This window comes from Anoplophora glabripennis, unplaced genomic scaffold (assembly GCF_000390285.2).
Source record: "Anoplophora glabripennis isolate ALB-LARVAE unplaced genomic scaffold, Agla_2.0 scaffold145, whole genome shotgun sequence".
In the NCBI taxonomy this organism is placed as follows: Eukaryota; Metazoa; Arthropoda; class Insecta; order Coleoptera; family Cerambycidae; genus Anoplophora; species Anoplophora glabripennis.
Window position 1 is genome coordinate 129,001 of NW_019416303.1, and position 14,051 is coordinate 143,051.

Consider the following 14,051-nt stretch of genomic DNA (forward strand, 5'->3'; position numbering starts at 1 on the left):
TTTTTGCCACATGTCCGTTATGTCAAAATACACGGGTTTGTGTTGAGTAAAATGTAATTTTAAAGTCTTACTTACCTCAACATTGCAAGGAGCCACCTTTTGGGACTTGCTGATTTTCATAGATGTTCGAAGTATCCACCATTTGCTTGCACACAAGCTTCAGCGCGACGTATCCAATTCGCTCGCACATGTTGCAACATTGCCACATCCTCTCGAATTGTATTACAAGCTTTGGCAATACGATTTCGGCACTATTGACTGTTTTATAGATTAACTTTTATAAAAAAAAAACATTATTAAGTTGGGAATCATTTTTTAAGTTTAAAATAAGCTTAGAATATTCATAGTTGAATAAATTTGAAACATCTCTATATAACGTATATTAGGCTAACTTTAAATTATTTTAAATAAAGGATAGGTTTCTGTAGTTAAATTTTGAAAATATAAGATTTTAGTGTAGGTCATGGCATCTAGTGTTCGTCGGTTTTATGAATTTAATACACGGTACGAAAAAGAACGGAAAAAAACAGATAGGGAAAAAAGGTTCTCCTTTTCGCTGGCACGATACACAAGCGATCGATTCGAAGTTAATAGGAGATTGGTGAAGTTATAGATATATCGTTAAATAATAACGGATTTTCACCAACTTCACAGTAGAAGACTGTATTTTGGTATATATGTGTTGGATTGATTGGTCTTCTTGTCCAATATGGGATGCGGTTAGGCGACAATGAAAAAACATCTCGGTGCATAGGGAAATTCGTACCTGAGGTGAGTTTCTTTATTTAAATAGTGGTGTCAGTCGAAAGTCATATCGAGAATGGGAATTTATTCGTCATTTATTATTTTAGGTGTTTTTTTTTGGTTAAGAAGTTATACTTCATAAAGTTCTCCAGGAGTCCTATAGAGATTTACGCTTGCGTCATTTTATCCCTGGTTATCCCGCTAGGAATCGAGTAAATAGTCATAGTCACGCTGTTCGAGGACAGGGCACCTCCACTAGAAAAATCCTACGTAGATGGACCTTGATAACGGCGTGAAAAAGCTGGTGGAAAACTGAGAAGCCTTGAATGTAGCGACGATAAGTACCACATAGTGGATTAATTTATTCTTTTGAACACCTTAGTGTCTATGATTTATTAAACCTGTCCAAATACACGATTTCACATTATCGAAATACCCAATATACCGTACGATATTTTCTCCCACGAACACAGGCTTTACATTAGTTAAGCTCTTTTTTTATACCTAGTTATTACATATATTTTTTTTGGTGTAAACTTAGTGTACCTCCGTAAACTAATGTACTACTGTTCCTTAAATTTACATTAAATATTTAATATTTGTATAAAATTTACGTCCTTTCATTTGTTTGAACCACTCAAACCGTTTTGCTGTAAACTTTAGTGATTTTATCAGTTTGGGGGTATATGGCTTATAGAAAATCACTTGGCGCCCTTGACTACAAATTAAAATTCATTAATAAAACATATTTTGTGAACTCTGAATCCACCCCGACTCCACTGTAGCTTAGTCGAGGCCTAACCCTGTTTCGTAACAACGCAAAACTTACGTAACATCTAATTGTATTCATTTCACACAATATTATAATTTTTTGCTCGCACGCAAAGCAAGGGCTAAATAAAATTTCTGCGACAATGACTTTTTTGGACTTTCGATGACTACTACTCTAACTACTCTTAGAGATGTTTTAAATTTAGACAACTACACAGTAAGCGTATTTTAAGTTTAAAAAGTTACTTAAAAATTATTAATTTTTCGAATAAAATGAGATACTTTTTTCTTGCAAATAACATGAGGATTTAAGTTCATTTATTCAGTTTATAACATATCACAACCAGTTGAAGTATTTATAAATTAATTCAACAAATTATTGCCCACAATTTGGTAAATCAAACATCTTTAAAGGTGCTTGACTAAAAATATATATTTTTTAAACTGGAACTCTGTATTTTGGAAACTAAGCATTTATCTACCTATGTAGGATACATTTTCGTATTTTGATGAGTTCTGTCACCAGATAAAGATTGGTTTCTCCAATTTTAGATATCCTGTATAGATTACCAATTCTGTATTGTCCCTTCTATTAGATGGCCAATACCAACAACGGTCAATAGTATCCGTTACTGAGAAGGGGCTCAAACTGTTAAGATACTTGTTTGCTTTTTTTTGCACAAAATGATATAAAGTTAACGAATGACGAAATAAGTCTTAAATATGTTATGCAAGTATTTTGAAAAAAAATTATAATAAAAAATGGTAGTCGATTCTACGTTGGGTCATTTGTTGGGCTACAAATCAAATTTGTCCAGAAGTTATAAAGGTATAAGACACCGTCTATCGCAATGGATCCATAAATAATCGCACATGGTGTTGGTATATTATTTTTTCAGTTCCAATTTATTTATTTTTTGCTGTTTTTTAATGTAACATGGTAAGTACATTAGCACTGCTCTGTAAAAAAAATTTATTATCATAGTTTATTAGACGAAATATTGCAAAATTTTTCCGTATCTAATGCGGTTGATATTTTTTACGAATTCATTTCAAGGCGGCAAAGTATCTTTTCTCAGATATTAATTAAAATACAGACCACCCGCCAGCGTATCGCGTTCACGGACAAATTCCACTGTAACATTTTACGTAGAATTGTGCCGCAGACGTAACGCCGAGAGTAAATTTTCGTTTTAAACACCCACACGCATATCGAAATATAATCCTCCTTAAGAGATCAAGTTTCGGCAAATTTGAAAACAACTTTCTCGGCAACAAAGCCATTTCCATAATCTTAAACTTTGTAAAACCAAATCGTGAAAGGTTTAAATATTTATCAATTAAATCCTAAATTATGTACCTATGTAGTAATTTTTCTAAACGTGTCCTTTTTCTTTTCAGATGAACCTCGCATTCGGCCAGGCACGTGGGAGGAACCAACATGTGAGCACAGGGTTGCGCCCCCACTCGCCCATACCAGGACCTTGCAGCACACCATTTCCCAAAGAAGCTCGGAGGACAGCTGGTGTTCGGGATCCGATCCGGATCTGTCATCCGACGAGGAAAGCGATAGAAGCGCCGCCTCCGGCAGGTTAGTCTTTTCTACCGTTTTAGTAATTTTTTACAACAAAATGCAAAAATAATGGAAATTGGCGATTTTCCCAAAAACGAGTAATCGAATAATTTTAGTTGAAACGACTACTACAAAAAGGGAGGTACAGAAAAAAGTCACAAATGCGAATTTGTATCATTAACTTTTATAAAAAAACTGATAAGACATTTTGGTTTTTAAGTGAGCAAGTTCTTTAGTGAACAATAAACTGTTTATCATTAATTACATGTGTTGTGTTAAGTTCATTTTTTGTTCCAGTGTAATACAATTATTTTTGTTCAATTATACCACAAACATTATATTAGGAAAGAATACTTATCTTACTGAATTTGCTCCAGGAAGTACCGTCTATCACACATACGATTAGGTGTTGAAAATTTGTCATATTTACTGGATGTAATCGGTTGAAACATCCCATGTAAGCTGTATTTTTTTTAGATAAACCATTCGTTCTGCTCGTAAGTAAATAAAATTCCCGGTCTAGTAATGTTCATAATAATTTTAAAACTGTTGATGTATTTATTTGGTCTTAAATCTAAAATCGTCAGTTCCTTGTTAGTTCCGTGTCGATCATAAATACATATATGTAGAACTGATATTAATATGCAGGGAACTGGTATTAACTAAATAAAGCAATTATCTTTTCTAGTTCTCCACTAACACCACAATCTGAGTGATTGAATTAGAAAAATACTAATGACATATTTTTAAGCTCGATTTTCAAGACAGATAACCACGCACACATTTAATGGAAATCGGCGACCCGTCAAATTCTCTGAAAATGAAATATCTATGTTAATTTGAGATGTCCCGATCAAAAGTTGTCACGGGCCCAAGATCCAAAAATGAATACTTATGTGAGTGAGTCCCATCGCTATCTCTCTCTATCTCTTTCTCTCTGAGAGAAACAAGGCGACTTCGCATGTGGCACCTTCCTTTCGAAATAAAAAGATTTTTGAAGGAATAAAAAAAAGCAGGCGTAAAGGAAAAAGTGGGCGCAAAGTTGAAAAGCGGGCGAAAATATAAACGTAAAGTAAAATAGTTGTCAAAAACAAAAAAAATTACAAACAATGAAAGAAACAGGCAAGTGCAAAGGAAAAGAGCGGATACAAAGAAGAGCCAAGCGGATAGAAAGTAAGAAAAGCCGGCAGAAATAATAAACAAGCTTAAAGTAAAAAAACCTGTCCAATAAAAGAAGCGTTACAAAAATGGCATACGTAATGTTAAAAAATGCAGGTACAAACAAAAAGAAATAGGGCATAAAGAATAAACAATCTAGTGGAAAGTAAAGTAAAAAAGTTTCATAAAGTAAAAGTAAACAGGCGTGTAGTAAAAACAAGCAGAAATAAGTAAGAAAAGTAGTAATTTCTGTAATTTCACCAAATGTAATTCACTGTTAGTGGCATGTTTCATACAACCAGTTTCGTTTACAGCGAATTAATTATATTTCAAACATTAAGAAGTCATTATATTTAAAAAATTAAGTATGCGCGAACAATCGTACAAAATTGTAATACAGGATATCTTTAATTGTTAGGTTCTCATATTTATATCGGCATTTATGGCCAATCAGATTCAAAGACAAAATGCGGTTTTTAATTAAGTACACTATTGAGGCAATCCTCCAAATAAGGAAAATGAGTTCGTTACAGATTTTTTTTAATTTAATATTATCCGCGACTATTAAATAATTATATACAGGGTCATTCACATAACATTCTATATACCTCCTTTACCTTTTTTAACTTTTCTACTTTGAAAAAGTAAACACTAAGATTTTAGGGAATTTTCTTGCAATTTCGATTTTGGTTGTAAAAAAGCATATTTTATTGTTGGTCGTTACATCTTTTTACTAAATTTTAAAGGCATTAAGCTAATTCGGTCAAATTCTTATCAAGTGACACTGTTTTCGATTCCAGAAATCTAGGTAGGTACAGACCCCTACCTCCTGATATTGCGATTGTGGGCTACATGTTTCAACTAGCATTGATAATAATAAAAACTAAAAATTATATGTCTAAATGTAGTTAATACAAGAACATATACCTACTTAATATATTAAAATTGTTAAATAATACTGTATTCTTACGGTCCTTGTATCATCATCACCAAATACTCAAGATCTCTTTGTAGTAGTTGTTTTTTGTTTCATGGTAGATTGATATTTAACATTGGATTGTTTACGTTTAATTATCTGAGAAGCCTTAAATGATTAATTCGTTATGTATTGAGAAAATCATCCTGTGCACCAAGTGCCCCTTTTTCGAGATATACTGTAGGTTATATAAAGTAATACAAAGTAGGACAAACTTGCAGAATCTAATGACAAGCCTAAGGCCAATTTGATCTACTTATATTTTTTCTTTCGAACTTTCTATGACATAAAATGGTAAAGAGTACATTTATCGGAAGATTTCAGAAAAATACATAAAAACGACTACATGGTAGTCTGGATTTTGTCCATGTTGGAAAATTTGAACCAGAAAAACCCCAAATATATTGAATGTTTCATTCAACAATATCACAAACATAAGTTTGGTTTATATTGTGAATCAAAACATTTATTTTTTTTATGAATTCCTTTGAGAACACAAGAAAGTTTCCTAAAACTTTGGTCTTTTGGTTTGCTTTGCTAGATAGAAAAGTAAAAAAGATCAGGGGATAGAACGTTACGTGAGCCTACTTCTGTATGTAAATAATTTTATTAGTCCTGACATTTATCAGATTCAGAACGGATGTGAATGAATGATAATACAGTTAATTTTTTTCTTTTTATAGAAATTCCAAATTATCACCTTTTACAAAGGGTGCTTTGAAAACAAAACATTCAACTATTACTTCAAACGTCATTGAAACTTGACAGTTTAATTAGATTTTCTTTGGCAACGTTAAAATTAAACTAAAAATGTAATTCTCGGATAAACCAAAGCAGTACATTTGGAGCATACATCAGTCACGAATTTTCATTTGAAATAATAGTTCGGAAACAAAAAGGTAAATCAGAACATATATTTCACAAACTTAGGAAAAAAGTCTAGACTACAACAGCTGGCTTCCGCTGGTTGATGGACTATCTAGAAGGGCCTCGTCCTCGACCTTTGCAACTGCGTCTCCTACCCATATATTATGATTATGATTACTTACAAATTTAGTTCGGGGTATCATAAGTGAAATAGTATTTTAAAATTCACTTTTTTCTTTTAAGTTTGTCTGTTGGATCTTAGAGAATCAGCAATTTTTAGCTGCTAGGCATATTGTATATTCCACAGACTACGCGATCCAGATTTTTTCAAAATTTGTGTGACAGATAGTTCACCGTATTCAGAATAGTTTTCAACTCTTTAAAAAAAAAAACGAAAAGCCAGTATGGTGCTGATAAGAAAAATAAAAGTTGAAGTTCGTGTCTCCGTCTTTATGTCCGTCACAGCATTTTTCAATTCTGCTCTTTCCGTATTTCGATTAATAAAAATTAAAATCAAAATTTTTAGTGTCTGGCTGATAATTTCAAAATGAAAAAAAGATAGGTAAATTTATTTTCGTATATTATTCGTCTTAATCTCTTAAGGTAGTAGAGATCGCCATGATACAGTTGAAAAACTAAATATTGGCATCACCAATATTAATGATTCGTTTACAATGAACAATGACAAACCGTTACGTCAACGCTCGAAATAATCCGATCGCTGATTGCTTGAATCTGATGTAGAGAAAAATTACACCAATCAATGCCCACGAAACAGATTGTTGCGTTTTAATATGATCTTGATCTTACTGTTTTAATAATTTTTAATTTTTCCGAAATTTAATTGCCGACACGAAGGAAATAAAATTACTGTTAAAACCTAAATATCGTCGTAATTTTACTAATTATTGTACCAAAACTTAATAATACTGAATTCAAGTTCAACTACTATAATGCAAGCTTAATATTGGGTTCGAATTAAATCTCTGCTAATAGGTTAATCAACAAAACACGGGCTGACAATTTAATTTGCTTAATAAAGACATATGTGGGCAATTCTCATGGCCTTGCCAACGCGTTTTCTGTTTCCCATTTAAAGGTAGAAGGTAGATTCTACCCACTTCCTGTGGTCCCTCGTCAATTACTACACCCCTGAGAGTTGGTAAAAGAGGCCCTTTCATAGTAGACAGCTGTTCAATCTGCACGTATATAGGGCAGATGGGATGTGACTATCTTAAGAAAAATGTGTGTTTCCGTGCAAATATTTTTTTAAATTGGCCACACTCGTGGACATAAAATATTTCCCACCTAAATTTGATACTACGATGTTTTTAACCAGAATTAAACTGTTTATTTTGATATATATGAAATTAAATCTGGCTCATCTTTTCAAGAAGTGTTTTAAACGAAAACAATAGGTGGGTGCCTCCAAAGGATGACGAATACCTTCCCATCACTCTCTAATTTTACACATGCCATGCCCTTGTACTCTGTCGACCTTGAATCCGATTCTATTTCTCACTCGATCGCAAGTTAGACTTGTATTTACCTTTTCCTTAAATGGCTTGGCCACTGATCAAAATAAAACACCTTAACCTTAACCGGTACTGTAACGGCTATTTTAATAGTTCGTAAAATATATATTTTTAGAATAAATCTTCCCTTTAATAATATCTAAGTGTTTTGTTGGAAACTATAATTATTTTTTATGGTCTACACACCTACAAAAGTTATTAATTTCTGCCATTTTGAATGAGACAACAATTAAATGTCATTTCCTTAATTATTTATGTTAGTATCCAGAAATGATTCATAATTCTATTTGCCCTTGAATCACCAAACACGCGTGTATACGTCATTTCAGTGTAGTGTGGAGGAATATTTGGTTTGTTCAAAATATATAATTTTTGTTGCTTCACTTTGTCGAAATGTAACTAGAAGAAAATCATTTTGTCTGCAAATGTGAAATAAAGCTTTTTAAATCGAAAAACAACGCATGCATCTAAAAAAGTGTTAATAATTTGAAAATATTGCCATAAAAAAAACATCCACGTCTGTTATACTCTTCGTTTTCTGCGGAAACTATTTCTGTACACTGTAACATTGAATCGACAATCGCATTAAATGAGAGTTGCTGCTTTAGAGAGACGTATTTGGTAGATCTACTACTAATAAAAGTCTAATTGTAAGTGAGACATAGACTTTTTTCGTCACAGTTCTGAATCAAAAAGATAAGATGCACGCACTATAATGTTTTTGTGTTCTTTGCTTCACTGAACACATATAAATTGGCCTTAGTACAAGAATAAATGCCTGGGTAATTTCTACTAATATAGAGCTAGTTGAGGAGCCAAAGCTCGCAAATAACACAAAAAAGTAAAAACAAATAAAATGTTTATTAATCCGAGATACGTACTATAATGTGAAATGCCTGCTATTGATCTTTAAAGCGGTGGCCAGGAACTCTGTCCTGGTTAATATACTGAAAATTATTTGGGTAGATGTTCAAAGGCAGAGCTCGGTGATTCCGCAGATTTTACTAAAGTGGATCGACGGTTAAACACGAAATTTAGGTGAGTGGTTATCGGTGCTGTTTGGATCTCTCGTACCCTCGGCAATTGTTGAGGTCGTTTGTAGAACGATATCTTGGCTCGAGAATTCGAAAGTATAGTGAAAATTGCTACTTCGCTTATGTGGTTCTGACTGCCTCAGGCTGTTGTTCATCATTCCCCAGAACTATGGATTTCTGCTCTCTAGACCAACATGCGAATCCAAAAATGATATGATTTTTGCTATTTAGCCTCTTGTCCTCTAATACCTACAATTCATTTCTAAAACCTAATTTGTATAATTGAATGGAGCCACCTTCGTTTGAAGCGGTTTATACCATGATTTCGTCCATTGAAATTGAAGTCATGCAATAAGGAGGTCCCGCTTGACCTTCGATCCTCTCATATTTGGGTGCAATGGATTCTATCAACAAATGTGAATCATCAACTTGTCAGTTTTAATATTGTCTGCGCTTCGGGTTGATGTTTAGAGATGTCGTGTGTTTACCAAGGGTACCCAACCGAAAATCCGGGTGGTGTGTATTGACTTTTAATAAATGGACTGTAAAAAATGTGTATTTGTACAGGATGTCGCATGGGGACGATCCTCCTGAGATATGTCGGTAATTAACCAAATATAAATTACGTAATAATCGTAATATATATATAAAAGAGTAGCAGAAAAAATAAAAAATGTTGAAAATACATATTTTATTTAAATCGCCGTAATTATAAAAACGTTGTAGTGTTTCATTGTTGTCTTGTAAAATGTTAACTGTAATACTAAGAAAATCAAGATCCTGGAGTCCAAATTCATCAAATAATTCAAGTAATTCATAGAAAATATCTTGAAAATCGATACTACCTCTATACAGTACACTGTTTGGTATTAATCTTGATATGGGAAACCATTATGTATGTTTTTATATCCTGCAAATATAAATTTCACCTTTGATCATTATAACATTCTTAAACATCAACATTAGGTACATGTGTACATGTGTGTGTGTTTGCATATGACCTTTCCAGTTACATAAAATTCGGATTTAATGTTGTTTTTATTGATCCACATGAAAATGTTTACTTTAGAACATGTGTTTTATGCGAGAAAATATTTTGTGGTGCTGTTGATGTTTAATTTTTTTATTGTATAGAAAATATTATGTTAGTAATTTTCAGCGCAATCTTTCTTTTTTATTTATATATCGCAGAGAAAACAAAGTATCGTGTCGCGTCATTTGTAAAAGTCCTTAGATATTAAAGTAGATACAATGGCTCTATATAAGGACAGAGGCGACAATAGGAATCCCAGTGCTGTTAAATGACGATGTGGTAGTCAAGGTTAATCCGACACATCAGATCAGATTTGACTGATTTGACAATTTTCTAGTGTTTGACAAATATAAAAAAAATGTCCAAGTCGCAAACGTCACTTCCCGTGAAATAGCGGCACAAGTCAAAATGCTGTGCCACTATTGTGCCACAGTTCTTTAAAAACCCATAGTAAATATAGGAAATACAGGGTGTTTCTGAAATAAGTGCGGTCCTTGAAAAGGGTGACAAGAGGGTATGAAAATGAGCAATTTTTATTAAGCAGCTGATGTTCTAAATGCTTCGGTTTTCGAGAAAATTAATTTAGAAAATTAACCATAAATGTAAGCCAACCCTGTGTATCTTGCGCACGTGCGTTGTGTGTTGCAGTATTACTTAGCCGGCGTATAAAACTAACAGTATCGTGTATTACGGGAACAATTATTATTGCACCCCTATCATGTACAAAGGGTTCAGGCATTAAATAACAGCGATTTTCTGCCTCATGTGGAATTTTGACAGCGTTTCCGACATCAAATAGCGCAAGATCCGGATTTTACAAGCAAGGTGCTTTTTGCGGATGAATGTTGTTTTACTAGAGGCGGCATACTAAATTTTCACAACATTGACTATTGGTGTCATGCAAATCCTCACGTTTTACAGTAGTTCCAAATGCCGAAAACGTGGCCGAAAGTACAAAACATGATTTTATTTTTCATACACATCAGTAGTTAAGGTCACTGAATTCGATTCTGACGTTATTTTTTGAAAAAAGAAAATGGCGGATCAATATAGCGGGAAAACTTTTCAAATATGAAACAAAAATACAAATTTTAAGGGGTTTTCAACAATAATTGTAAGAAAAAAGTAAGTAAACATTTGATAAAATAGTTGTTTTTATTTATAAATGGTGGCAATTGCGTAAAATATAAAAAATAAGTTTTCTGTAGAATCATCGGATTTGATGATGCTTCAGTGCTAGTTTTCGTTTTCTTTGCTTTAAACTGTCAAAGTAACTAAAAGGAAAAGTCAGAAAAAGTTTAGGAAACGAAACTGATTTTCGAAACGTTAACATTTTAACGTGCGCGATATAGTGCGATGTGTTTTTGTATTTTGTATTTATGTGCTTTTTTTAGTGTGAGATTTTTTGGGTAGGCAAAACTATTTTAACAAAAATAACCCTTGACTGATCCATTTGGTGCAAGGGTTTATTTCACTAAATTTAAAATTTTTTCACAGGTCGTAAAATACCCAAGTAATAAAAAAAAATTACATTCATATTGACAATGATTTATATTAGAAACTCATATTTAATATATTTACGTTAAAATATTTTACAGGTGTACTGCGCATTAAAATGGTCTCAAGTTTTTTCATTTTGTTTATTCTGTTGATTTATTAAATTAATTATTTAAATTATATTTTTCATACGATAATGAATAATTTCAATAAACAAAAACATACATTAAATATATGTATGTATATACTTTTCTTCATACATAATATGTATAAAACTAATATATTTAAATATAATGTTATTATACATATACTCTAAACGACGTAAAAATTATTTTATTCAAATACGTGCCAGGGATGCAGTCGCAGCTAGGCGCAACAAGTTGAAAGTGATTTTGAAAGGTAATAATCTATATTATAAGATTATTGAAAGTAGACTGCAGAATTATGCAGATTTATATTTTGTAGATGGTTTTCCAGAATTTTAATTAATTCTCATTCCATTTTTTCAATTTAATTATTAATAAATATTCAGTATTTAATGTTATAAATCTTAATATATTCTCACGTTTTACGTATATACACACCATCTCAAGAAGAATCCATTTCGAATGGATATAACCTATAACATACAAAACTTTTTACAACAAAATCCCTAGATAGATTTTTTTTTACTTTTGTCCAGATTTTCGAGGTTTGGAACCACTGTGCGTTGTACAGAGATATCGGTTCCAGCAACGATTTTCAGTGAATGTGTGTTGTGATGTTTTTGGTGACAGAATTTTTATTGTCGTTTGGAAGTATGTTTATTAGTACATGGAAACAACTTTGAACAATTTTTGTAGAGCATATAGTCCATTGGTGAGTAATCAGTGGCGGCCCGTGGGTTTGAATACAGGGGGGTTTTAAGGAATTTGAAGGTCATTGTGTTTTGCAAGTACCCCAAAATGAATACTGTCAGTGTGTACAGTAGCTACTTACAATTATATACAATGCGAGAAATAAAATTCCAACGTGTGGGGGCTGAAGTGGATAATCGATCAACCAACCCAGTTAGGATATAATTATGTTGATTAGTGTAATAGTTCATTCTGTATAGTTTTTGAAGTTCCTTTAAAAATATGGGCATCACTAAGATGTTTATCTAAAACGGGATCAATTTTTGCACTATAGTCTATCAGTTCTAAAAATACCCCTTTGTTTACCGAGTCACTTTTTTTATTATGTCGACGAAGAGAAAGGTTACCTGCACCACATAGTTTAGATATTTAAAATTTTTGAAAGAAGCAATCGATTTTTCTTAAGGGCCCCATATTCTTTAAATAGTGTTTTCCGCAAAGACAAATAATTTCAAACATTTAATAACTGAATAATCTAAAGCTTATCAAATAATAGGAATGTTATGTCATGCCACCTGAGTATTTTCAAAGACGCCGCAGTAAAACGAATAAACAGGTGCAAAAAACGATCAAACCATCAAGGTTTTAGGTACTGAAATCTACGAAAATACTAACTTTTTTATATATAACTCCACATGTAAATATTCTTATAACAATTACTTGCTTAGTCCTACATATAAAATTGTTTACTTTTATTTATAAATACGTGAAAATAATTCTTAAAATGTGGGGTTAGAATAACAGCAAACGCATGTTTTACAAACGTTTTTTTTTACTTATTATTTTATTTGAGTAAATTTAAATGGTAACAATGAATAAACAAAACATCAAGGATTTTATTTTTGTGCTTACTCTTGTTCTACATGTTTTACTTTTAAAGATTTCAGTACCTAAAAACGCCAGAAATTTCACCATTTCTCGGCCAGGAATATGGCCACCTTAACTGTTTCCAGGGTGCAAAGATTTAAATCAACTTGATTTAAATCAAGATTTAAATCGTGATTTAAATCAGTTGATTTTTTATTTTAATCATGGGAATAAATTTAAAAAAATCAATTTTTTTAAACGCTTTTATTAAATCGGAAAATAACTATAAAAGTTACAAAACTATAAAATATTATTCATTCAACACATAAACTTAATATCTATTCATCAATAAAATAATATACTTTCTGTTGTAATATTTTAATATTTTTAATAACTCAAAAAATAAATGTAAAAGGTATAAAACTAATATATCATATAACACAAATATACCTAATAGTTATTCATAAAATAAAATATTACACTTGCTGTTGTAACGTTTAAACAAAAACACCAATTTGCCTGCCTTCTCTACTCCCAGTCGATTCCTCAATTTAGAATGGACTAATCCAAACGAAGAAAAAATCAGAAGTTGCCTAGTAATTTTGATAATCGAATCTCCATTGTTTCCAAATACATCCTTGTGAGATATCCACCATTCGATTGAAAAATTTTATTTTGTTTTATTTTTTTTATGCAGCGCTGTGGAAATGTTTGTTATTGTATAGGTGCGGCGAATTAGGCATTATTGACAGGAAATAAGACGTTAATTACTAGAAAATGCGATTTAAACAAAAAATCTGATTTAAGTCAAAAAAATCGGGTTTTTTGATTTTAAAATAAAAATCATGATTTTTTTGCACCCTGACTGTTTCGTTATGACTATTTACTATTTATTTGTTCTGCATAAGCACTATTTAAACAAGAAGCAATATTTACTCTTCCTAAAAGTAAAAAACTCGCCAACTTATTTTTGTGTTTAGGAGAATTTTCATGTTTCTTAATTTTAATTTCTAAATGTTTCAAGTCAGAAACTCCAGTTTTCGTCCAGTTTTCTTCGCCTCCTCCAAACAATAAACATACAAAACAAAAAAATCTATTTGTTTGGTCACAACCACACAACCACAGGGTCTTATCATAAATGTTTTTATCAAATTTGCGAA

General features: G+C 31.9%; 1 protein-coding gene across 1 annotated transcript in view; it reads left to right on the plus strand.

Moving 5' to 3' along the window:
- Positions 1-14,051, plus strand: part of LOC108904291 (rho guanine nucleotide exchange factor 10) — a 75,996-nt gene that overhangs the window by 41,985 nt on the left and 19,960 nt on the right. Inside the window, exon 2 of the mRNA XM_018706783.2 lies at positions 2,917-3,106. Coding sequence (XP_018562299.1) covers positions 2,917-3,106 — 190 coding nt within the window. The remainder of the gene's footprint in view (positions 1-2,916; positions 3,107-14,051) is intronic.